Source organism: Plectropomus leopardus, chromosome 19, assembly GCF_026936395.1.
Source record: "Plectropomus leopardus strain MGB_pleo_1.0 chromosome 19, ASM2693639v1, whole genome shotgun sequence".
In the NCBI taxonomy this organism is placed as follows: Eukaryota; Metazoa; Chordata; class Actinopteri; order Perciformes; family Serranidae; genus Plectropomus; species Plectropomus leopardus.
Genome location: NC_142194.1, coordinates 16169287 through 16195965, shown reverse-complemented (window position 1 = coordinate 16195965; position 26679 = coordinate 16169287). Strand labels below are relative to the sequence as shown.

The window sequence follows — 26679 nt, the reverse complement described above, 5'->3', positions numbered from 1 at the left end:
GACACATAGAAGTACCATACACAACATATTCACAATGCAATAAGATCACTTAATAAAAAAAAATAAAATAAAAAAAAAATCCCCAACACAATATGTACAGATCACTTAAAATTGAATAGTGAATATTTCTCAAAGCTAAGTAGGAATATGTGACTGAATATGAATAACACTATGGCTGCAAGTCGACATTTCATAACTGAAAACAAAAGCTTCCACAAAGCAGTGGATGTTTTATTTTGGAAATAGCTGCCGGAAGCGCCTTGAGAGAGTGAAAATTGACCCTGGTCAGAGAGCAGGGGAGCAGTGCAGATACTGCACGGTAACTGTAAGACATTTCAGGCCCGTTTTGTTACCGCGAACTGGGAATGGCTGTCTGGTAATGCGGTGGACCGTCGGCTGTGGAAGCCCTCGATGCCGCTGTCGTCCCGCCGTGCCTTCGTGAGTCCTGACGGGCCGATACCCTCCGCCATGGCCTCAGCGTTACCCCGCTGCACATCTGTCAGACTCCCCGCTGCGGCCACCGCCGTCCTGCTCCTGCTGTCCGTGACCACCGTACAGTCCTCTCAAGGCGACAAGGAGCCGGTTTACCGAGACTGTGTGAAGCAATGTGTCCGGACCAACTGCACCGGAGCTCGGCTACGGGGCTTTCAGTCTGCCCAGCCGCAGTACATGGCGCTGACAGGTGAGTTGTTGTTCGGTAGGTAAGTTAAGCTAACTTAAATGCTAGCAGTGGATTTCTCAACTGTGTAGCCACTGTATTTAATGACAATATCCGGCTAAAGTCATTTAGTGACTGTCTTCGCCAACATTTAAAATCCATTAGCTGCTCTGTGCCGTTTTGTACGCCATGGCTGCCATGACTTTTATTGCGGTTTTCTCATCTTTGACGTTTTATGAACCATGATACAGTTTCACAAACTGAAACAGACTTGAAAGTTGAAGATCTGGAATCTGACTTCTTTGAAACCTCTAACTCAGTCTACTTCTTTAACCTGAAGGATATAATCTGTTGTTATGATATTATGATGAAAGGGCTCTTTAATTTCTAATACATTTTGTTAGCCTATTCTAAATGCTAGCCTATATTTTCATTCACAAATAGAAATTCTTTAAGTCACCCCCAAAGTTTGTATCTTATCTCCTGGAACTGAGAGCTCCTCTTTTTGTAATGTTTATTGCATTTTTTTCAAATAGGACAGTTAAAAAAAGACTAAGTAATAACTTGTCAGTCTAGTAAAGATTAAACAAAAGTGTCAGTAGCAAGTGAAATGAAGAGCAATACTAACACACGACAAATACTACAAATCAAATCTGTACCAGACCAAGACAATAACAAAAACATTAGTAACAAAATAAAATAAAAAAAAACAGAAAATATGTAAATACATGTGCATAATGATAATAGTAACATAACTAAAACATAATACAATGGTTGTCGGTTGGATGACTGCCTGTCACATCACAATTTAATGTCCCTAAAATACACGGTTAATCATTCAGGAATATCTGGAAAGTCCAGCTCTCGAGTGAGAGCTCTTCTTAAGTCACTTACTTTGGAAAATTATGCTACTTTCGTTTAATCCTTTGACTGGATGTACCTTTACATTTGTGTGTATGTACCCCGTTAATGTGTTTGGTTTCTTTTTATTTATGTATTTATCTGTTTAGTTTCTTGTCTGCTTATTTTTCTGTATCATTCTTCCCATTTTCCATTTTATTCCACATCTACAAAAGACTTGAAAGTGGAAAGCCAGTTTTTCAGGCTGTGCCAGATGTCACAGTGGGCCTATTGTAGCTCCACCCTCGGTCAACCATTAACAACTGTCTCTTGTGACTGTGTGAGATTTAAAAACAAAACAATGTGATAAGAGGAAGCAATCGATACAGTGTAATCCAACCGGAAAAGAAATTCAGAAGTGGTACCTCCTTTTCTCTAGCTGCAAATAAAAAGAGCAGTTTTCGAGCTGCCAAAAACAGTTAAAAAACAGCAGATCACAATTTCCTAAGGCCTAAATGAGACATCTTCCACTGTCTTGATTTTGTTGGAGTACTCCAAAATATTCAATTTACATGGATATAAAGCACATAAACAATGATGAAGTGAACTAAAGAATTACAACAATTGTTTGATTATTGGAGTTGTTGCAAGATTATTTTCTGCCATTTCACATATGGATTATTTGACTATTTCTTTCAGCTCTATACAGCTAATTAAGAAATTATATAGGTGTTTTTAATTATTGAATATTTGTACCTATTATATATGTTATTTATTTAAAAGAGATCATCTACAGTTGAAAACATACATATTATCATTTGATGTACCAAATCAGACTGTAGCTTAGAGCTAAATCACATCTGCAGGTCAGAACAAAGACACGGCACAATAACATAATACCATAAAGCTGTACAAAAAACAGCGGAAAAAAGAGACGAAAAACTCACATAAGACAAACAATACACGAAATAACACATGATTTGAAGATATTATCTGTAAAGCAAACTGAATTTGACCCTTTGACCTGTGTCGGAGCCTCTTAATGCCCTCAGCTCCTCTGTCTTTGTTCCAGGTTGGACGTGTCGTGATGACTGTCGTTATCAATGCATGTGGACCACAGTGGGCCTTTACCAGGCCGAAGGGTACAGAGTCCCACAGTTCCACGGCAAGGTAAATGCTTCTTACAGAGGCCAATATTCTGTGTTTGAGAAGACGCTGGGTTTTGTTCTCCAAAGTAGCTTCTTATTCAGATCACTTAAAGGTTCAGTGTGTAAGATTTAGGGGAATATATCAGCAGAAATTGCAAATAACGTTTGCAACTATTTTTTCAGTTGTTTCTAATCACCTAAAAGACTCGTTTTGTTTTCGTTACCATAGAATATGCCATTTACATCTACATACAGAGTGGGTCCTCCTTTGTGAAATCTATCATGTTGTAACCCAGAAGAACAAATCAACAACTGGCTCCAGATGAGGCTATTTGCATTTTCAGATCGGCCACTGTAGGTCACCTACGTGCTTGGCACACAGGCGAAGTTTCAGTTCTGCAACCTCACCACTAGATGCCACTAATTCGTAAACGCTAGACCTTTAAATAAGTCGATTATTTAGGAACAAAAGTCTCTTAGTGGCCCAGTGTTTTTAACCTATTTGACTCAAATGTTCTAATTTCTGTATTTTATCTTTTATAGTGGCCGTTTGCGCGCTTCCTGTGTTTTGAGGAGCCAGCTTCTGCTCTGGCCTCTCTGCTCAATGGCCTGGCTTGCCTTCTCATGCTGCTGCGCTATCGGAGCACGGTGCCACGCCAGAGCCCCATGTACCACACCATCAACGCCTTTTCTCTGGTGAGATAGAGAAAATGAAAGAACTTAAAGGCATAGCTCGGATTATTTGAAAGGGGGTTGTATGAGGTACTTACTTGAAGTCAGAGTACTACCCTACAGTAGGTGACACTCGACAAGCACCCAGTTTGGAGACACAGACAGGAGTGATCAGCACGGAAACTAAGCAATGTACTGCTGTGGATGGAGGCAGCAGCAAAACATATCTTAGCCACCTCAATAAAGGTCCACCAAAAAAAAACAATATCAGTTTAAATGTATGCTATATTGACAATGTTTCCACCTCTTTACTTTGCTGTCAGACAGCCCTTTCTGAGGGGTAACTGAAGCTGTTATATCGTTTTCTTCACTAGACTCCTTTAACAAAAAGAGTAATTTTACCTCACAGAACGCAGGAGTTGCATGTCTACCGTTGTCTCATTTGGTTAATTAGTTAGTGTTATTGTGTGATTTTGGTGTTTTAAGGGATTCATTTGGATTCACCAAACAAACTAACCACAGTGGTAGACCAGCAACTTCTGTGTTCAGCGAAGTAAAATTACTGATTTTGTCAAAGGTGTCCGGTGGCTTTGAAGAGAGCATAGATAACAACTTCAGTTCAGTTCCCCCTCAGAAAGGGCTGTTTGACTGCAAGGTAAAGTGGTGAAGATAATGTAAATATAGTTTACACTTCTACCTACATTGATTTTTTTTTAATTTTTAGGCAGCTGAAAAATGTCTTACTGCTGCCCCCGTCCACAACAGTACATTGCTTCGCTTTTGTGTCAGTCTTCCTACCTGTTTCCCCAAACTGGAGGCGTGGTGAACGCCATTTACTGAATATAATACACTATGGATAAGTATCTCATACAACCCTTCTTTAAAAACTCCAAAATATTAGTTATCCACACATAAATACACCAACACTACTATGTATTTACACTCATGACAAAATGCGCCTTTAAAAGGAGCCTGTGTGTGTTTCTTTAGGTATCTCTTAATGCCTGGTTCTGGTCCACAGTGTTTCACACCCGGGACACCTATCTCACCGAGGTAATACTTGTTGACTGCCTAGTTTTGTGTTTTTTTTTTAAGCTGTGTTCACTTGATGGCAGACAAAAAGACAGCAGCAGGGGCATCCTTCCGAAGTTTTTCTCTCTACCTGGCTTATGTCAAATTGATTATTTCCCACCTTTCAGCCACAGTTTGGTCCACTTTCTCCTGAGAATAATATCTAATATATCAGGCGAGCTGACAGCAGCCCATGCTGTTTATATGGAGGGTTGGTGAGAGCCGTTAGGACTCAATGTGCACACTAGCGAGCCAAAACAATGAGCTAAGCACGGCTGAAAGCGTCCTTTTAACATCACAGGCAGTCAGTTAATTTAGTGTTACTTTCAAAAAGATACCACTTCACGCAGCTTTATTGTGTACAGATTGGAGAACTGCTAAAATATCTTTTGAAGTGTCAGACCACATGCTGAGATGAGTGTCTCTCTGTTTTATTGGCTAATGAGCTCAGCCAATCAGTAACATCCTAATGCCATTACTGACGAGCCCTCCAGCTGTGTGCTGTATATTTCGGTAACGTGCAAGTCTTTTTTTCTCGCGCTTGAAGCTGATTTCTGTTGTCAGCAAATGTGATTTTCTCTCTTTGATATTCTCTTTCAGAAAATGGACTATTTCTGTGCAACAGCGGTCATTCTTTACTCAATCTACCTGTGCTGTGTCAGGTAAGCTCTAATACAGGTATTCCTACAGGTGTTGTCATTTTTACCACAAATAGAAGATGAAAATACGGTCGCACTTGATCACATTCAGCTTAATTATTGACCTTGGTTAACATTTCTGCCCTGTGTTTTTGTATTTATAATAAGTATTACTGAATAATTACTTAAACTTTTCTCACTGGTGATGGCAAGAAAAAAAATCAACTTGCACTCTTATGTCACTGTTCATGTAAAATGTATGTGCTGAACGCTTTTATGTGAATCTATTTTTTCTGTTCATACTCTCTTCATCAGAACGTTGGGTCTGAGGCGACCTGGGGTGTCCAGCATGGTGGGAGTCCTTCTGATCTTGGCCTTTACGTCGCATGTGTCCTACTTGACCTTTGTCAGTTTCGACTACGGCTACAACATGGCTGCTAACGCCACCATTGGTACAGCAAATACTCACATGTCACATTAATGCCCATATTTAAGTGGTCATAATAGCTAGAATATAATAGTTGTGTTGCTATTAGCACTTTTCTGTGGCTGCGTTGTACTTTTTTTTCCAATATTGATACTTAGAAGTATGTTTCTATTACTAATTATCAATTTAATTTAGTTTGCAGCAAGGTTTTAATAGTTTTTTGATTTTTCTTTTTTTTGTTTGTTTATTTTTATTGATTTTAGTGTTTCATTTCGGTCTAGTTTTAGTTAGGTTTTAGCGTGCGTTTGCCAGTTTTATTTCAGTTTCAGTTTTTCAGAAAGGTTTAGTTTCAGTTGTCATATATTTTGTTTTACACTTGTTTTAGTTTGTTAATTTAAGGCCAGGTATAATGTCTCATAAGTATGTAGCTACATCATACAGTAAATGGTTGGAGAACTGTGTAGGAATGGCCATAATGTTTAATGTTTGTGCTTTTTTAGTGTCCGATGTGAAGTAATTTGTAGCATAGTGTCATTTTCTAGAATGTTAAAATTCTGTGATTCGTTATCACAAGAGTTGATGCTCATGCTTTCTTCAGTAGTGAAGAAGAAGAAGAAGAAGAAACTAAAACTGAAATGAATTTATGTGCATTTTAATTCAATTAATTCCTTTATTGACCAGGTAATATTGTTTCTGTTTTTTTCTTTAAGGGTATTGTTTTTATTTAGTTTCAGGTTATGACAAAACTTTTAGAGCAACTTACAGAATATCATTGCCTTGGTCATCAAGTTCACCACAAAATTTCTGAAAACTACGGTCGAAAGATTGCTCTTATTTGTTGCCTTGTCTTTCTTATCTTTTTTAACCTTTTTTATTTGTTTTTTTGTCTATAAAGGCATGGTGAACCTCCTGTGGTGGCTGTGTTGGTGCTGGCAGAACCGGCGGACGCTGCCATACTGGTGGAAGTGCGGCCTGGTGGTGCTGCTGCTTCACGGTCTGGCCCTGTTGGAGCTGCTGGACTTCCCTCCGATGCTCTGGGTCCTGGATGCTCATGCTGTGTGGCACCTTAGCACTGTACCAGTGCACTTCCTTTTCTACAGGTTTGTACACTCACCTGCTCTGCCTTTGTGTCGTAGCTTCACTGAAAAGAAGCATTTTAATCCGTCAGTGTTAGAAAGAAAAAAGAAAAAGATTTCGCTTTTAGCTGCGTGATAAATGACCTGCACTTCATTCGATCTCCAGTTTCCTGATAGACGACAGCCTCTACCTACTAAACACAGAGAAGATGGGCGTCAAAGTCGAGTAGGAGGAGCTCATCCCCTCTTCACTGCGCCTACACCCTCGCACCTTTCCAATCAGGGCAGCCCGACACCCGAACACGGAAGTAGCTCAGCCTCCCAGATGCATGACATCACTATGACTTCCATCAAAGTAGACTTTGTTTACATGTCTCTCGTATTAATGTTTTTTAAAGTATTTATTCGGGGAGTCATTCCTCTCTTCTCATGATCACGACTGATGCTTGCTCTACTTAACTTTGCCTTGTTCTGACATGTGCTCTATGAGTCTCTTGCCATTTAACTGCAAAAACAAGATGAAGGAAAGCATTTTGCGTTCCACCACAGCAGACACAGGTTTTTCACCACTGGCGTGCATATCATGTTCTGTTTCGACTGTCAGTTGCGTTTTCTGAAATCGAACCCTTGAACCCATGACTCTCTGACACGCTTAGCTCCGCACAGATGGCAGTTTGCTGTGGCTGTCAATAGAGGGCACCAAATCCCAAAGCCACGCTATCATAACCTGCTGTGTGTGGTACAGTGTGTGTCTGTTCCTAAAGTGGACTGGCGGACACAGAGAGGTGCCTCTTGTGAAGTGGGAGGGCTGGGGGTGGGGGGTCTGCCAGTGGATTGTTCTAGAGAGAGGGGGAAGGGGGTTTATGTTTGGAAGCCATTCTAGCTGACTGTGTTTTTTTTTTTTTTTCTCACCATCACACCTTTATTTTTGTGCCTGCGTTGTTTCCACTGCTGCTTTTGTTTCGCTATATTTTGAGTTTTATCAGCTGCCTTTTAATTCTGTTGTCGATGACCAATCTGTGTGCATTATTCTGTTTGATTACTTGATTTTGAATTTGGGTGGGATACGCCTGATGATCATAAAATGGAATTATTATTTGATTCACCTGGATTGCCTTTAGTGTGAGGAGAAGGAGAAAGTGATCGAGGTAGGAGAAGCTGCAACAGGAAGCTGGGGGCTTTTATTTATTTTTTTTAACATCAAGAGATTCTAATAAATTTTGGGGTTAGGTGGTGTGTGTGGATGAGATGTTTGACGCCCACTATTTGAATTCTGTTGCATTTTCTGCTGTAATATTTCCCACAATTGCGCACACACACACACACACGACCAGCTGCTGTACAGATTACTGCCCCGTCCTGTAAAATACTCCATTTCCCTCCATGTTTGCCTTACATACTGTATCATAACCTGCTTGTCAATGAGCATGTTTCTTCTTTTTTTATATCAAATATTTCGTTTCCTGGCACCAAAACTCTTGAATTCATACCATGTATGGCTTCGTCCCTCAGAGCTTCCCTCCCATATGTGCACTTTACGGGTCTGTGTACATAGTTTGTTTTGAAATTCTGCCCATGCCTTCGTATTTTCTGTGTGAGAACAATGACCAGTACAGTTTGTGTGTACACGTTGCCTTGACTCGACATTGTGTTGTTTTTGCCATCGTAAACTGAATCACTGTGTGTGTGAGTGTGAGAGAGAGCTAGACTGTGCTCGATCCTTTTGTAAAAGTACTGATGTGTGACAGAGAGTGTGTGTGTGTGTATATAAATACATATATGTTGGAGGTTTGAAGCGTGAATGTGTGCAAGATGACGGGTAAATTTAGCTTTGCTGACTGCCTGTGATGGGGGTGGGGGGGTGACAGGGAGAGGTTGTCATAGCTTTGGGTGGCATAAAGATTTCTGAACTCACAGCAGAGATTCTGAGCATATTAGATAAGAAACGTTATGTAGTTCATATTCTCAGATAATGCTTTTTTTAACTACTATTATTTATGAAATGCTTTCTGGGGCTCCAATTAAGGCAGTGAACACTCTTCTGTAAAGCTAAAACAAGAACAAAATCTGATTTCAATTTATCCCCAAATCCAAGTTTATTCAAAACTGAAATTTTAATTATTAGAAAAATGTAAATAATCTCATTGGTATCTATTTGAATTAGCTGAATATTAGCGTAAAACAAACAAAAGTTTCTGCTCTGAAAATCATTTAATTTTTTGTTTCCTCCTTCCTCACCAACACATCCCTCCTCTTCCCTCACTCATCTGCTGCCCCCTGCCTGCTGCCCTGTGCACCATCACCTCTCCGACTGAGTGCACCTTCCTCCACCTCGCATCTAATATTTGACCAAAAAAAATCAGAAAGAAAAGGAACAAATAAAAGTGTTCTTTGTTAATAAGGAATGCAGCTTGTTTGTGTCTTTTATTTCGTATTTTCTCCTGTAACTGTGATTCTCCTCTTCAATGAATCTGTTTTTATAATGATAAAAATAAAGCTTATTTATACAGCACTTATCAAAACCAATGTTACAGAGTGCCTACAAAGTGCTTTACACCTAAAATCACAAAAGACTCACATAGGAAAAATTTAAAAATACAAGACAAAAGAAACAAAAAAAAGAATTTAAACTCAAAACAGTGCAGTGCAACCTTAAGTGCAATTTTAGGAGCAAGGTGCCATATATTAATAAAATAAAATAATCCTTTAAAAAGAAATTAAAGGAATGCATTTCGATAAAAAAAAGTCTTCAAAAGCGAAGATAATGAGATCTTCAGGCAGATCATTCTACAACTGAGGAATCCTAACAGCAAGCGCTCGGTCACTTATAGTCTTTAAGCGAGAGGTGGGAACAGTCAGCAGTTTTAGTTGTTTTTCAGTCCAATGCATTGCATAAATATGCCTTTTATGCTGTCATATATTAATAATATACTGTACATATCAATGACTAAGGATCATAGTGCAAACTTCAACTAATAGCAATGTATTTATGAGTGACAATCTAGCTTTATTGTGTTAGAAGTGTGTTCTTAAAAGAAAAAACTGACTATTGGACCAGGGTTTGCACAGCTGACTTCCAGATGCAAAACTTTATAGCTTTATAGTTTGAGGTTTGAGCCAGCAAACTTTATCCAAAACTTTATTCTCGAGATCGCCTCATAAAACCTGGTTTATTCATTTCATGAAAGTTTATAGCTGAGAAAAACGAACAACCAGAATGCCAAATTGGCCCATGAAGGCCTTGAGGGCCTTTTTTTTTTTGTGGGAACCAAACATTTAAGCAGGACCTGGACCACTAACCCTTGTGAAAAGTCTGGGGTTTGAGTTGTGCATGGCTCAGTGAGTAGCTTTTTGTTGTTTCCTGATGGCTCTGTGCAGTAGGTCGGACTCTGACCCTGGCTACTGTGGGTGGGGAGAGTGGATAGACTGAGATGAATGGAGTTTATTCTTCGTTTCTGAACTCCTGATTTGTGACCGTGAAGTGAAGGGCATGAGAAATATGAAGATGCTCCAATCCTATAATGCATATCATTTCCCTTTTTATAAATTTGGCGGCACACAAAAATCTATTGGGAAAGATAGTTGAAATGTAAATGACAAATTGTATAATATTTAATAGTAGGAAAACAGGGGACTTGAGAGAGGCCTGATAATGTTTGTGAAAAAGTCATAAATGGGTTATTATACAAACAATTTTGCCTGGCTGCTCTAAAGCATTCTTCCATAGACTCATAAATAACAGATTGATAAGCCATACATGAACTTCCTTTTTGTAAGGCAGGATATCACAAATCCTGTTTTGTGCTGTTACACTCAACAAGTTCAGTTGAGAAAAAATAGGTTTTGATATCTTGAAATATATGCAATTGCCACAAGCAAAATTTTAAGGTAGGACTATTTGTGCTTTATTTGAGTACTTCTCTTTCTGCTACTTTATATCTTTGCTCCACTACATTTCAGAGGGATATTTTCTATTTTTGACTCTACTACATTAATTTGACAAAGTTATCCTGCAAAATAGATAAAACTGACAATACATATGATCACCATACTGTACATATTCTATACGAAACCCCCAAACTATACAGTTGTTAAAATTAGCTGTTTAACACTCTAATAGGAGCCATTGGGCATAATGAACACCTTTACCTTAAAGGGGCACTCCAAAACTTTCACACATGAAGTTTGATTTAATGGACATTCAGAGTTCTATTTATTTATTTATTTATTTATTTTCTTGACCATTATTATGAATATCTGTATGTCAACCACAACCTTTACACAGATATCACAACTATTACTAAAGTAGAGGCATTGAATACTCCATGACTGGTGATAGGTTAATCATATTTTATACCTTGATTGCTTGACTTGTAAAGATAGGACAACTGAATCTATGTATTTCCAAACCCAAACCAAAAATTTCAACATATGTCAACAACCTAAATACATAGTTTATTCATTCATTCATTCATTTTCTGTAACCGCTTGTCCTCGCAAGGGTGGCAGAATACATAGTTAAACCATTAAAGGAGGTTTAAAAAAAATAAACTTGATGGCCTCTCTGGGCTGTCAAAGTATAATAATCATTAATAATCATTAGCAAATGCAATCATGACCTTACACAAACTTAACAAATTGTCACTATTATTACGTCTGGTTATAGTATTACAGTGCACTGCAGATCTGTGTGTGGTTTGTCCAAGTAGTGTTGCCGTACCCCAACAGAAGATACTGCTAGACTGCTGTGCGTACAATCCATGTCAAGCTCTGTACTGTCTCTGTTTAATTACTTTCAAATGTATTAAAACGTGGAAAACTAAAATATAATATCAGTGTTACATGGTCTATATCATTATTGATTATGATAAGTTTTGTTAGTATGCTATAAACATATAGTATGTCATATTTTACTGGATTTCAAAGACACTGCATGTCATAAAACAGTAATAAATAGTCATAGTATAGTATGTTATACAAATTAAAATGTCATAGTATAATATTTCATTAAACAAAATCATTGAAAAAGGCATAGTGTGTGCACTTTGTTTGGGCCTAAATCATATGCTGCTTCTCTAAACTGGTGCTCAGTCATCAAAACTTTGTGAAACCCTGATCTAAAATGTTTCAAAATGCTCTAAAATCGTCAGTTCAGCTGATAAAATTCCAAAAATTTCTCTTAGGGGGAAAATTCCTCCCAGACCGCCTGGGGAGCTGAATAGGTGATGTAGGGCCCCAGGAGGTTTTGGGTTTCCAAATCACATTTTTGTAAACTGCACATTGAATTATGAATAGCTCTTAAACTAGCTCTGATGTCACAAAGTCATCTCCTAAAAATGATGTCAAACTCAGATTTAAGATTAGCACAGTTAAACTTTCTCCTCCCATCAGCAGATGAATATGAAAACAGCCTACTGGTGTAAATACATCATTCTGAATCTGTTAAGTCAAGTAGGTTTTGTTAATAAACCCCATTATCACAAATAACAATTTGCCTCAGAGGGCTGTAAAGCATTTGACATTCCCCACAGCATATGAGGAAAAACTCCCTACAAAACACTCTTTATGAAAAAAAAAAACGAAGGAGCAACTGAGGAGGGATTACCAGCCCTTTATTTATTGTATGTGTGCCTCATATTTTATTGGTTTGTGTCATGACTTTTATTTTTATACTTGCACCTTTTCAGAAGTGTCACATTCAAATATCATTGTACTCCTACAATGAAAATAAAGGCTTTCTATTCTATTCTATTCTATTCTAGGGAAAGAGGGATACACAGCAACAACAAAAATAGTAATGACATAACATATAATAGTAGTAGAAATATGAATATTAATAAATGTAGTTCATGATAGTACATATGTTACATGCATGTACTATTGTTTATGTATGTGACAATAATACTCTTATGTGTATAATAGCCTATATATATTAATATATATGCACAAGTAAAGATCAAACTTCCAAGTGAATTTACAATAAGGCAAAAAACATTTTTAAGGACTTTAATGTGTACTTCACCGGAGGAGTAACTATCATGATAAGATGTCCTAGCGTAGTGCCTCTGCTGTGGCTGCTGATAAGTGAGTTTGAAGTGAGGGCGGGCTGAGTCAACCTGCCACTCCCCGCTCAGGCCTTCACGAGAGCGCGCCTCAGCTCCTGCGCGCGCTGTCACGCTTTACTACCAACGAGCTCGGAATTCCAGGGAGGAAGTCACTGAGATTGGGAAACTCCAGAGGTGCCTGAAAACTAACCTGGATAGGAAAAGAAGTCAGAATACGGTTATTCCTCATTGGGAAAAGTGAAAACATCCAACTTTGGACTATGGACTAGAGCCGCCGGGTCGCAACAGATGGAGGCGGCGAGAAGTTTGGTGTTTGTCGGGGCCGTGCTGCTCGGAGTGACGGGCGCGTTGGGCAGAGAAGGTGGGTGACTTTCACAGCTTTTCTCGCCTATAATGGCTCTGCTGTTAGCAAAATAGACACTCTGTCTACATGGCACATATAAGTAAAGTATGTGGGTTGTGTTTTGGTAAATGTTTGTGGTTTGGCTCGGCCCAAAGAGATTGATATTTCTAGCTAGGAGCACATTCCTCCGCGAGCCCTCGTCCTCTCTCAGTCACTGCTGCTGCTGCTGGGGCTCGTGGGATTTATGAAGCGCTGATTAGGAGGAAAAATCACACCTGTCACAAAGTAGCTTCAACACAGATTTACTGTTTGCACTAAAACTCAGTGTAGCACACTTTGTTGCCCATGTAAACACCAGTAAAACATAATTGTAGTAGTAGCAGTGAAACAGGTGAGAAATATGAGAACCTGCTCTGCAGCTCGGGTACAGATACACACTGAGTGGTTCGTGCAGGCGGACGTTAGGCTGGTTTGCTATACGCGTAAACAAAAACAAACCAACAATAACAGACAGCGCATTGTGCGCCAGGGATCATGACGATGTCAATTATTCACTTCTGCGTCTAAAGAGGACATTGTCTGATAGAGGGCCACTTGTCACACTTGGAGCTTGAGTACATGCCAGTAATACAAGAGCTAACTGAAAGTGCAAACAAGTGCATATTTGCAACATAGTCCTACAAGTTAACCCCTCTTTTATATTTTTAATAGTAACATGATAATGCTAAGTTCATATGGAATGCCATTTTAGTCAATATTAAGTAAATAAATTATTAATAAAAACATTTGAGCAGGAAATAAATTAATATGACAAATAAAAGAATGGCGGCAAAACAGGCAAAAATAAATAAATCCCGAAATAAATGAATAAATGCTTTAATTTATTTCAGGGCGGTCTTATTTTGAAAATGGCAGTTTTATTTATTTCATTGTGCTTTTATTTTGTAGTGACACTTGTTTAGCACTGTTTTGTTGTTGTTGTTTTTTTGTAATTTTTTTTTTTTAAAAAAGCCCGTTTTGCCCCATTTGTTTATTTGTTGGTTAATGGATGATTTATTTCCTGATCATATTTTTTAATTTATTGCTTGCTTACTTTCATGATGTGTTAATTGCGCAAGTTGACATCACAATGACGAAAAATTAACAATGTATTTTGCAGAGGTCTAAATTTTATGGAGAATCTCATTTAATTTAAAGCAATGTTGCTTTTCACGATTTTCTTCTCTTCCTATTAGAGCTGAAATAATAACTCGATCTAAGGTCAACTGTGTAAGATTTAGTGGCATCCACAAACAGAGATGGTATATAAAGCTCATATCTATGTTTTTATTGGTTTATAATCTCCTGAAATAAGATGCTTTGTGTTTTTGTCATCTTAGAATGAGCCATTTATATCTACACACAGAGCTGATTCTGTCCCAGGGATTACACATTGTTCTACAGTAGCCCAAAATGGACAAATCAAACACTGGCTCTATATAGGGCCATTCACATTTTTGAGTTGCTTACCATATTTCTTCGACATGCTTGGCACACTGGAGAAGTTTCTGCAACCTCGCTGCTAAATCCTGCACACTAGATCTTTATTGAGTAGTTGATCTGAAGAAACTGTCTTGGTAATTGATTAAGCGTTAACAAATTTTAATACAAAATTTAAATGATTTCAGTGATTCATATTATAACAACAATAATTTGCTGCTTTTCCTTTTCTTGCACATCAGTAAACTGAATATTTTTGAGGTATGGACTGTGAGAGTAAAGAAATTCTCTGGACTCAAAAGTTGGAACAAAAAGCTTTTTTGACATTACATTGGGCTGTAGGAAATGTTTTCTCCTTTTTTTATATATATATTGATTTTTAATAGGCCAAAAATCTCATTTCAACCATGAATATAATCAATTTTTGTAGCTCTAGTTTGTATTTGTGCTTGCATAGGTCTCCATATTGATTTATTTTAAGTGTAGTCAGATATTGATACATTTAAAAGCATTTAATGTCACAAGGTAATGGCAAAAAAACCCAGTTCCATCAATAACTGAGAATTCCTCTCAATATAGTCTTTATTGAATTTAATCAACATGCCCCAGTGAGGAAATCAGTCAGTGCATCTCTTTAACACACTAACATGCAATATCACTACAGTGATATAGTTTACATAGTAAATATATATAGTTATATATATCTAGTTCTACATAGTAATAATTCATTCAAATCCTCTTTACAACCTCTTTCAACTTTGCTAAAATGACTACTGTGAATAAAATATTGTAGTGAGGCGTCTTTGTTTTTTATTAGCTGCTACCCCCACCACTACTACAAACAAAGCCAATAGTCGCAGGTGAAGTGTTTTCCAAATACAACTGCATTGTTGGTGGGAACAGGTTGGTGCACTTTACTCCGCAGTGCTGATCTGAAGCATCAGTTCAGTTTGAGTGTTGTGATTGGCCCACAACAGCCTAGTTAAGTAACACATCATGCGCAAACCTTACTTTCAGTCTTCCTTAAGTATCCTTTTGTCTGCAAACACACGCACACACACACAGACACACACACACACACACACACACATACACACACACACACACACACACACACATACACACACACACACACACACACACACACACACCCTTGTGGTCAACAAGTGAATGATTCCAAAGGTCAGCTGTTGTGTTTTCTTTCAGCGCACTAAATGAATTATTTCAGCAACATGTTGCTCCTGTGTGAGAACATATTGTGTGTGTGTGTGTGTGTGTGTGTGTGTGTGTGTGTGTTGGATGACCTCAGTATCCACAGAGTTCATGTCCTTGTCACACTCCAGTGCACCCATTGAGCGAAACTCACTGTGAAGTGATTAAGTCCTACTGAATCGCCCTCAGTGGCAGGTTAGCTCAGCCTGCCGTGACTCACCAGTCTAGTCTGCGTGTTAGTGATCTAACTCACTGTGAGCAGAGGAAGGGGCTGGCAGTAGCCCACCGGCCTCAGAGGAAACTTAGGACATCTTCTTGTGTGCTTATCAGGGGTTTGAGTCACACACCTGAAAAATCTGTACAGAGAAATTACAGTTTTTGAAATAAATCACTGCAGCCTTCTTAGGACTAGATTATTTCTTTATAATAATAGTCCTGATCATTTTGATTTTCTGTGCCCATCTTCTGCAGAGACCAAGTTCTACTCAGGATCTGTGTTTCGGAGGAAAATATTGCTAATTATGTTTGCATCCTCTATCAGTTTTACACTTTCTGGTTAAAATTGGGCAATAATTGAGAAATAGAAACGCCCAGGTGTCCAAGGAGGTTAAGATGCTGGCAACGTTATTGCATCAGGCCTGATATGAGTGTGACTCAGGGTCTGCGATACATGTCAGCCCTTCTCTCTCTCTCGCTCCCTATATTTTCTGTCACATCTTCATTGTTATCGAAAATGAAGACAAACATGGCAGAAGAGATGACTATTTAAGTTCAATATTGCCAATAATCCTGTCAGTAGAATGGCGTAGATAGATACCTCGGTAAAGGGTAGGACATCTAAGATACATGGTAGATTTATTAGTTATTTTTTTAACAAAGTTTAATATTGGAGGATCCATTTAAGTATCAAGTTGATCCAGGATGTTAGGGGTTAACCATGTCTCTGTGAAGATGTGTGCAGAATAGGCTTTAATTTTTCATTGCTGAGTGAGCCTCAATCGCATCCCATCCACTTTATTCTCCTGTGACGGGACATCAGCCAGAAGAAGGCTTGGAAGAGGAACAGCTCTTGGTCCAAGTCAGGGCAGCCTCACCTTGATGCCGGCTCTCCTCCCTCTCTTTGTCTGGCGTTTGCGGTTTCGTTTCTCTCCTCTGGTCTGACTGGTCGCTTGGCGTATGCTGTTGGTGGAGATCATCTTGCGATCTGTTGCATTTAGTCCAAAACACACACAACTTTTATCGAAGTTGATGAGTGCTTCTCTATCGTAGAAAAGTCATGTTTTAGCAGAGGGGGCCATGGAGTTGAAAAAATAGAAAAATGTAGCAAAAATGTTGCAAGGATTTAAGGAGATACTGACTGTGCATATACATGCGCTGTCATCGTTATAGAAATAGCAATACAGAAGTATGGTGGTACTTCACTGTGTTGTTGCCACTTTTTGGTAATGGATCCTTTATTAGTGTTAACCCTTGCTACTAAGAGCTCCATTAATAAAAAAAAAAAACAACAAAATTTCATTATGTGATGTAGATCAGTATCAGACTGATAGTATAACCATAATAAACCATAATTGTAAACCATAACCATAATAGCAGAGATTATAAAGAGTCAGGTTTTTCTAACCATTGATAACAATTAATAATAATAACCAGTAATAAAATGAGTGTAGTTGTTGCAGGAATTTTCTCCAGAGGGTAAATAGTCAAGTGGTCCATTGGAGTGGTCTTTTGTTACAAACCCATTAGAAATGATGCCCTTATTATTGATATCAGTGTTACCAGTCTGTAACTGTAGAATAAGAATTAACTATTGTAAATTTAAATCTTGCACAGTATTACTCCTAAAACACAAATAAAAAGAAAACTGTCTTCTATTACATTTAACATTACCATAGAGTTCATTGCAAATATTAACATATATTACAATTCTGTATATTAATACTGAAATAATGTAGTTGTTTGTGATAAATATTGTAATTGTCCAGCCTTAGTCTCGGCAATACTCCTCTATGACAATATACTTATTACTTGTAGGTTTGATTCATCATCTTTAATGACTGATGTTTTTTTCCGCTCTTTTCATGCGAAATTCTTCCCTTTGGCATTAACTAGTTGATATTTAAGTGCAGCTGCAGATGCTATCAGATTGAAGTAAGAGTGTAATAAGGCATGCGGGAGATATTCTGATGCAGTGGTGTTTGTGTATGTGTTTATAGTCTATGCATGACAGGCTGAATGAGTGAGGAGCTCATGTGTGTTGCTTCAGTACAGTACGGATCCTGTTCTGCTTGTCTGTTGAGCAATACCTGTTTTTTCTTCCTCGGCCATAGAGTGAAGGGGAAGAAAGAATGTGTTCAGGGAGGTTGGGAGAAATGTGAAGTTTATGCAAGACACGCAAGGATTAGCACAGTGCTAGAATCGAGAGTGACATGTTAAATCTGAGGGAATATAAACTGACGGAGAGAAAGTCCTGTTGGATCAGCCTGTTCTGTTTGTGTTGAGCTTTGAAGGGATCCAATCCATTAGAGGAGAGTTGATGGCAGACTGAGGATCCTGTTGACTGTTCTGGTTTGTGACACTACAGGATTTTCACCATGGTTTAGCCATACTCCTGCAGTAGCATCGCTGCCGTCGTGTTTCTGTCAATAACCGTACACACACAGGTAAACACATATGCACACTCCCTGTGCTAACTGGCATGCTGCCACACACAGGTGTGGCTTCAAGCTGGCTTTCAGTTTGCAGATAGTCTCAAGCAGGACACTTCAGCAAGACACAGCCGGTTTACAGTCCCCACATCTTCTCTTGTAGTAAACCAGATTAAGTCTCAGATCAAGTCACTGTTGATTCTTACAAGATACAGGCTGTCGAGACCAAAATAGCCATGTCCGCAACAACATGAGAAACATTGGGAAAAAGCCTGTAAACAGTAAATCTTTCCTTGACGGTAGTGTTGCATTCTGTTGTATGCACCAAAAGTGACAGAAATGGTTGTATAAATGACAGAAGAGAGTTAGAGAGAGAAAGTCAAACCCAGCTGCCTTTCTTACCTCAGCTGAGCATGCCAATCGCTGTGTACACTCTAGAAAGTTACATTGAAGGCACGCCATGATTGGCCATCTGTGTGAAGGTTAGAAAAGAGGCATGAGTTCAGCTTCTGTTTTGAAGGGATGGTTCACCACAAAGTTAAAAGTACACATTTTTCCTCTTACCTTTAGTGCTATTTCTCAATTTATATTGTTTAGGTGTGAGTTGCCCAATATTAGAGATATCAGCCGCAGAGATGTCAGCCTCTCGAATCTCATGCAGCTACATGGCACTTGGCTTGTGGTGCTCAAAATGCCAAAATACTCATTTGAAAAAACATATTAGCAATGTCTCTTTCCAGAAATCATGACCTGGTTACTCAAGATAATCTACAGACCTTGTTGTGAGCAGCTTTGTGTAGGAAGAAGGAATGCCTTTAGGGGCCTTTGCTGTTGAGTTTTTTAAATGTATATTTTTTGCACTTTGAGCAACACAAGCCGAGTGCCATGTAGTTCCATTATATTGGAGCAAAGGCAGATATCTCCAACACTTGGCAACTCACACCAAAACATCTGAGACTGATAAGCAGCACTGCAGTTAAGAGGAAAAATATGTATTTTGGATTTTTTGGGGTGAACTCAACCTTTGAGCTGTTTTAATTCCTTTGTCCCTTTCCTTTGTGTACAAACAAGTGCAACACTATGAGTGTCTTCAAGGAGAGACTGTCAGAAACTGCGCTGTTACCACTATATTATAGAGTGATAATCACTATTTGGAACCGATATGCATTTACAATAAAAGCGAAAAAGTTTCTGTCAATAATTATAAGTTAGAATATAACAAACTCCAACACAAAACTTTGTTATGAATGCCTTTAGCCAATGTTTAATCAAAACTAAGACTTTGAACATCATATACAGAAAGTTCCCGGCAACTGTTTTTATAATGTCATATGAAAATTAAAATGAAAAATTAACAACTAAAAATAGCACCTTGAGGTTTACAAAGTAAAAGTTTCTCCAATGCTGACACTTCTTTGCACTTTTGGAATAATTCATTTTACCAGCAATCATGAAAATACCACGCCAATATAGATAATTGGCAAAATACCAAATATCAGCCCCAATAAGAGTCCAGGTCGATAATCTGTCAACCCTTAATTAAAACCTGCCTCTGCGTTTATGCCAAAACACTGAATGAGATCACAATGACAGCTTGGTTGTTCTAAATGCAAAGTAATGGGCACTGATTTAAGAAGTTACCAAAAACATCAAAGGCTGGCACACCAGAAGCCAAGCTAAACACAGCGGGAGTCAAGTCAGTCATCAATATGAGGACAAAAGGCAGGAAATTCTCTGGTCAACCACAGAAACACCTGACCATGGGAAGTTTCAAGTGCTAAGTTGCCACGCTACGCTGTTCAGAAGCCAGCACCAACATGTTTAACTGTGTGTGTGCTCGGATGTGAGTGGCATTCATTAATTGTGTGTGTGTGTGTGTGTGTGTGTGTGTGTGTGTGTGTGTGTGTGTGTGTGTGTGTGTGTGTGTGTGTGTGTGTGTGTGTGTGTGTGTGATCTTCTGGACACAGAGATCGTCTTGTGATCTGCAGGGTCACAGGTTGATCACGTGTCTTTGAACTAGACACTGAGCTACAACCTGCCCCCCCCCATGTGTCATCTTTTAGATATGCAAAGACACACATTCCTGTGAAATGACACTTTCCAGAGTCCGAAAAGAGTGAGGCAACGACTCATGCACTCTTGGGGAAACTGACAGGAAGAATTGAATCAGGGAGGAGAGGGGAAATTTTGAGAGAATTTGGCTCTGAAAGCAGGTAAAGAAGATGTCAGCAGTGGATTTGAAAGAGGAAGGCGGCGATAGTGACATGGCAGTGGGCAGAGAGAGCAAAGTCAGTGATAAAAGAGGGAGTATTTTAGGCCATGGGGATAGAGGGGTGGGCAGCTACTCACAAGGCCACGCATGCACACATACACAGCCGTTGCCGAGAGACTTTTGGAGAGCAAACAATGAGGGAGTAAAAGGAGAGGAAGCCGAGAACTGGCTTTACACACACTTTTTTAGAAATGGAAAATCTTCCCTGTTGTGCTTTCTGTTACGGCACATTTACCTAATCCCCAGAGCAGGACCTGTGTGTGTGTGTGTGTGTGTGTGTGTGAGTATGTGTGTGTAAGGTATTTTGTGCGAATCAGAGTTTCAAGGAGTTGGGTTTTGTTTCTGTTTAGATCTTATGTCTTGTTAAAAATGATTTAAATGCAGGAGAATAAAAACACGACTCCCCTCTTGGCTTGGCATGCAAAACTATTTTCCACGATGACATCATTGAAGGAGGCAGTGATTAGTCATTTGATTTGATATTTGACACAAGCCGCGGCGACTGGGTGTGTATTTTTGGCCGCCCCTCTATTAATCATACATCCATTTGCTGCAGTAGCTGTCAGATTTTAATGTGGACCGTCTTTACACTTTATGACCCAATATGTCTTTGCGGGAGTCAAGTTCTGAGTGTCCAGCCATCACCAGGAAACTTTATATGTGGCAGATGCACATACATGATAACAGCATGTCTTGAGCACATAAATGCTGAACTTTGTTGAACCCCAGTGTATCATGAATATCACCCTCCTGCTGCCTGCCAGTACTTCCTGTGATGATGTATCTGAGTCCATCCAGTCGTCTTTTCCAAAAGTAGAGTTGCAGATAGCACGGGGGAGAGGGGGATTCAATCAGTAAAAGTGGGTTGACTATTGAAGGGCAGTTGGAGCAAAGCCAGAGGAAGTCATTTATAACCTCAGCAGAGGAGGGACCGTCCACTGTGTGATTGCCTGCTAAAGCATGGCAGCTATGCGTGTGTGAGAGCCTCTGTGAATTGTTGTGCTGTATGACCCTGAATGTAATGCTGTGTGTGGCCCACTGTGGGGAATCTGTGCTCTTTGCTGCCAGTGGAAACTATATCATATACAGCGATATCATATACAGAGACAAGACTTTGGCAACGCATATGGTTTTTATTTCAGAGTATCCATTCCCAGCCACTTGTAAAAAGTTAGTCAAAACATGTGGACTTCAAGTCCTTAAAGTCATCATTATTTTGAGTTCTAATATAACACAAGGTCTTCTGTCTGTATCCATAAATATACTACAACTACAGCACTCTAGGTTGAGAATGAAGCTTGAAACCGTTTAAACAAGAATTATCACCTGTGGAGACAATAATAAAACAATAAAACAAAATAAATATTAGCTAATAAGATTCTATATTTAAAGATTTTGCCTAGAATTTAAGGATGGGAAACACCAGAGGCCCTATGATTTGAAGTTATCACGTACTTAAGTCGCAAGACAAATTGATTGTGATTTTAAATATTTTGTGATATTCTGAGTATTTCAATAACATCTTTTGCCATATACCACCTTTTTACTAGCTACACCAACATTGTGACAGGTGATGTTGTTTTCAGCTTGTGAGTCTGTGTGTGTACCATCATGGCAAAATGTGGTCCAAGTCACACTAATTGTAGTGGGGAACTGCCACAGAGGAGGTTCTGAATACTTTGCCAGGTGTTTATATGTCTGTCTGTCCATCTATTTGTCTGTCCATCTATTTGTCTGTCCATGGACAGATGTTAAGCTCATGCACCAGCTAAGTTTTACTAGCAGCAACTATTTTGTATTTGGAGGAGTTAAAAATATTTTGTCCTTCATTTGTTTATTTATTTGTTAAAAGTCATTCTGGCAATTATTGATTCTTTTAAGTGTATAGATTATTCAAGGTGTTAATGAGGAAGACTTTTGTGTTTATTGGTGTTTTTTTAGCTTTCCATGTAAGTTTGATTAACAGTAAAACAGCAAAAATGTTCAGAGCAATGATAAAGGTTTTAATAGTATTTTACATGCAGGATGTTATCTGTATTGCAGTGTGCCTGGGTACGGACATGAAGCTGGCCCTGCCCTCCAGCTTGGAAAATCACTACGAGACCCTAAAGCTGCTCTACACCGGCTGCCAGGTCGTCCATGGCAACCTGGAGATCACACATCTTCATGGAAACCCTGACCTATCCTTTTTACAGGTATATACAGCCTGTTTTTTTTTTTCTAAAATTGGCTTAAATTGACACAAAAGAAGCATATTCATTAGTTGTAAATAAATGATGTAAAAGATGTAAATAAAGACAAAACAAGCCATCAGTTGCTTAGCTGAGTTAGTTTAATGTTTTCTAGCCAGTCCACCTGTTTTTGTTACCACAGCAGACTCATCCTTTTGTTTTCTTCTTCAGGGAATCGTGGAGGTACAGGGCTATGTGCTTGTCGCCCATGTGTCAGTGAGTCTGTTGCCTTTGGACAACCTTCGGATCATAAGAGGCAGTCAGCTGTACAACTCCAGCTACGCCCTGGCTGTGATGGATAACACTCTGGGCGGACAGGGGCTCAGGACGCTCCGGCTTCGTAGCCTCACAGGTCAGATAATCGTATAATGGAGATCAGAGATGATGTCCAAACCCAGTATGGCCCAACTGGACTGGACTGGTGTTGGTACTGTATGTTTAAGTTGTTTGGGCTCATTAATGTTATCAATAAATTCAGGTTTAAAACTGTCAAAGGGAATCAAACATGTTCACGTGTATTGATTGAGCTTCGGTATATGGTAAGATTTGTAAATGTGGAGGAAATGTATGCCCTTTTTTCATCAAACATCTCTTATCTACTGCAATGGTAGGTTTATGAGCCCCTCTAATGTACCGTCTCCCCTGCAGAGATCCTGTTGGGTGGGGTGTATATTTGGGGGAACCCCCAGCTGTGCTTTCCAGACCCCCAGAACATCATCTGGAGGGACACTTTGGACGAGCAGAACATCCACGCCAGGCTGCACCGACTGCAGGCTCGAGCCAATAAATGTGAGCAGCTGATTGACTGATTGAAGTTTTAAACACCCTACAGGGCAGCACCGAAAAAGACATTTCCCTTGTTTCCAGTGTGCCACAGTAAACACAAAACAACTAATGGTACAGGACATTATGTAAAGGCATGCCTTTAGCAACACTGTGTCTCTAGTCCTCATGGATACATTTAATGACTTTCATGATCCTCTAATCAGCCAGTAGTTTGTTTATGGCTAAATATCTTTAAAAAAATAATGGTATTCCCATCGAAATAACTTGTATTTTGTGTCTAGGGCTCAAATTTTCATGCTAACAGGCTAAACTAAAATGATAAACCTGTTAAATTTGAATAGTGCAGTAGCCTCTTAGTGTTGTTTTTCTCTTGTTGAATTGTGGGATAAATCTTCAGTTCTTCTCATTCGTTGCTGTGTTCTTGTGGTTCAGGTCCAAGTTGTTCCTCCACATGTGGGAAAAGCTGCTGGGGAGAAACAGCACAGGACTGCCAGACCTGTAAGTTAACATCATGAGCAGAGTATGAAACATACACGATTTGGTAGAGGTGTGACGGTACTCAGAATTCATGATTCGGCTCATATGCAGGTTTAGGAGTCACAGTTTAGTGCGAGTTTGGTAAAGCAGGAAAAAAAATGCATAAGGATACATGGTACAAACACTGAACACTTTCCCAAAAGGCAACAGGTTACAACTGGCTATGAAACTTAAAAGCATCTTTTATGTCATGAAACTGAAAATGAAAAAACAAAATTAATAGAGGAGTAAAATTTAAAACTTAATGAGGAGTGTTTCAATAAGTTTAATCTCGACTTTTTTTTAACCATTAAAAGCACCCAAACATTTGTCATCCCAGTGATCAGCATATCATGGTGATGTTGCTGAATGTGTGTGTTTTCACTCACAGACCCTTTACCCATGGTTCGGGTCTTCCAGCTCCAGCATTTCCTGTGTGTTCGCCATGGTGTGACTGACTTGCTCACTAATTCACTTGTGCTATTCTCACTAAATGTTGCTAAAACCACGTGACTAATAGTTAGCTGTACAGAACTCGCGCTTGTGAACTTTGGTTCCACATTACGTGCACCAATCTACGTACTGTGTATTCTGCCTACACCTGCGTGCACCAGACTGTGATGGTTTAAAATATATGCACAAATGGTTATAGCCCTACATTTTCAGTGGAAAAAGCCCAAAGCAGGTGAATTACAACTGAAAATGTTCACTTTTTTCATCTTTGTTCACAGTGACCCGTATTAAATGTGCGTCTGGCTGTCAGCGGTGTAAAGGTCCACTTCCCAATGACTGCTGCCACATGCAGTGTGCGGCTGGATGCACAGGACCCAAAGATTCAGACTGTCTGGTAAATGACACACACACACACACACACACACACACACAAACACACACACACTCATTCATCAGATATTTCTTTGTGTTTGGTGTAGTTTCAAAGTGTTGTCAGACAGTCTTTTGTCATTTGAGGAGTAATGTCTTTCCTAATCCCTCTTCTCTCCAGGCTTGCCGTCACTTCAATGACAGCGGTGTGTGTAAGGAGAATTGTCCTCCACCCACTATCTACGACCCTGTCACCTTTCAGACCAAACCAAACCCAAACAAGAAGTTCAACTTTGGAGCCACCTGCGTCAAGACGTGTCCTTGTGAGAACTTTTTTTCCATGTTTTTCCATGAAAGCTACAACACCACATTCAGTTAATGGCCACTGTGCAGTTCCCTGGTGCACTTGATAGTAGATGCTGAGGGGAAAGGGAGGAAAAAAGATTTTTTATTCAGTTTCCTTGCCAAGATTTCCACACTCCATTCAAGCTGGCAATGTTACACATGTTCACATTCCTGTTACTTTGACTCTTTAGGCTACCAGCTTCCTATTTCATCACATCTAATTCATGATCTACTTGCTGCAAAGACGCCCTTTGAACACTGTGTCTCCCTGTCTGTAGATAACTATCTGGCTATGGAAGTGGCTTGTACTTTGGTTTGTCCAAGAGCCAACCAGGAAGTTATCATCACCCACCCTGATGGAAACGAAACGCAGAAATGTGAAAAGTGTGAAGGAGACTGTCCCAAAGGTGGGTGTCATTGTGTCTTTGTGGATACCTTTGCATTTGGACAAAATAAATTGTTTACATACTCTCAATGGCCACATTTTAAAGTTCCCCTGTACACCTGCTTCAGCATTTTAACCCATCATGACACACGTCATCTTAAACTGGTTCCACAAGTCTTTTGGATGTGGTTGAATGAGCGATTTGCAGCATGAACGTTCATCCGACAAATCTTCAGCCACTTCTTAATGCCATCACATCAGCATGGAGCAGAATCTCTGAGAAATGTTTACAGCACCTTCTTGAATCCACGCCACAAAGACTGCAGACAATTATGTGGGCAAAGTGGGGGCATACCTTGTATTAGAAAGGTGCATCTGATAAAGTGGCCACTGAGTGTAAACAGTAGCTATCCAAAAATCCAACAGGGGAAAACAATTTCATACAACATGGGTAATGTTAACTGATGTTCATGTATGGAGTAATTTAAGTAATGCGTTCTTCATGTGCATAGCATGGTGCTTCAGTAAAAGTGATTATTATTAGTGCTGTACGTACTGATGCAACGTACTGTATGCTTAAGATGGTTGATAGTGAACTAACCTGTTTCTGAGTGAATTAAGACATTTAGATAACTTTGATAATAAATGCTTAGTTAAAAGATGCTTGGTTAAAAAAAAAGCACAGTGCCAGGATTTCAATTTTGGACAGGCCTTTTAATTACACACGGTACTGTAACTGTTATGTGAACCTTTTGCCTTCCTACGACGGTTTTCAACCAGTCGTGCTAAAATAAGAATTACTCAAATCGTGTCATGTCAAGATAGTGTTTTAATTACTTGCGACGGCTTGTATTTATAACAATTAGTACATGCTATTATATAGCTCAAATACAAAAAATACAAATACAATACAAAGTATCCTATCATGTTTTTTTGTTTTGTTTTTAATTCTGTTTAAGAATTGCCATCTTCCATTCCACGATTATTATTTAAGCTGATTGCTGGGAGCGAGAGAAATATTAGTGGCAGGTTGACTTTTAAATCC

At 39.1% G+C, this 26679-nt stretch overlaps 2 protein-coding genes across 3 annotated transcripts in view; both read left to right on the top strand.

The window, feature by feature from the left end:
- The first annotated feature begins 236 nt into the window (after nucleotides 1–236).
- pgap3 (post-GPI attachment to proteins phospholipase 3) lies at nucleotides 237–8935 on the top strand. Its single transcript, XM_042508381.2, has 8 exons — nucleotides 237–682; nucleotides 2571–2668; nucleotides 3190–3342; nucleotides 4309–4371; nucleotides 4990–5051; nucleotides 5343–5479; nucleotides 6350–6554; nucleotides 6697–8935. Exons 1-8 carry the CDS (start codon nucleotides 412–414, stop codon nucleotides 6758–6760), a joined length of 1053 nt encoding a protein of 350 aa, XP_042364315.1. The 5' UTR covers nucleotides 237–411; the 3' UTR covers nucleotides 6761–8935.
- A 3753-nt stretch (nucleotides 8936–12688) lies between these two features.
- The window catches only part of erbb2 (erb-b2 receptor tyrosine kinase 2), a 32584-nt gene continuing 18593 nt past the window's right edge, over nucleotides 12689–26679 (top strand). For both annotated transcript variants that reach the window (XM_088069834.1, XM_088069833.1), the window contains exons 1-8: nucleotides 12689–12956; nucleotides 22593–22744; nucleotides 22952–23132; nucleotides 23429–23569; nucleotides 23999–24064; nucleotides 24814–24929; nucleotides 25086–25227; nucleotides 25528–25656. In XM_088069834.1, the coding sequence (XP_087925960.1) occupies nucleotides 12884–12956; nucleotides 22593–22744; nucleotides 22952–23132; nucleotides 23429–23569; nucleotides 23999–24064; nucleotides 24814–24929; nucleotides 25086–25227; nucleotides 25528–25656 (1000 nt within the window). In that variant the 5' untranslated portion in view covers nucleotides 12689–12883. The remainder of the gene's footprint in view (nucleotides 12957–22592; nucleotides 22745–22951; nucleotides 23133–23428; nucleotides 23570–23998; nucleotides 24065–24813; nucleotides 24930–25085; nucleotides 25228–25527; nucleotides 25657–26679) is intronic.

Bases quoted from the DNA above. Each gene is read 5' to 3' on its own strand.
- pgap3 (XM_042508381.2), top strand. From the start codon at position 412: ATGCCGCTGTCGTCCCGCCGTGCCTTCGTGAGTCCTGACGGGCCGATA. The intron at 3,343-4,308 runs GTGAGATAGAGA...GTGTTTCTTTAG, and splicing joins CCATCAACGCCTTTTCTCTG to GTATCTCTTAATGCCTGGTT. The intron at 5,480-6,349 runs GTACAGCAAATA...TTGTCTATAAAG, and splicing joins GGCTGCTAACGCCACCATTG to GCATGGTGAACCTCCTGTGG.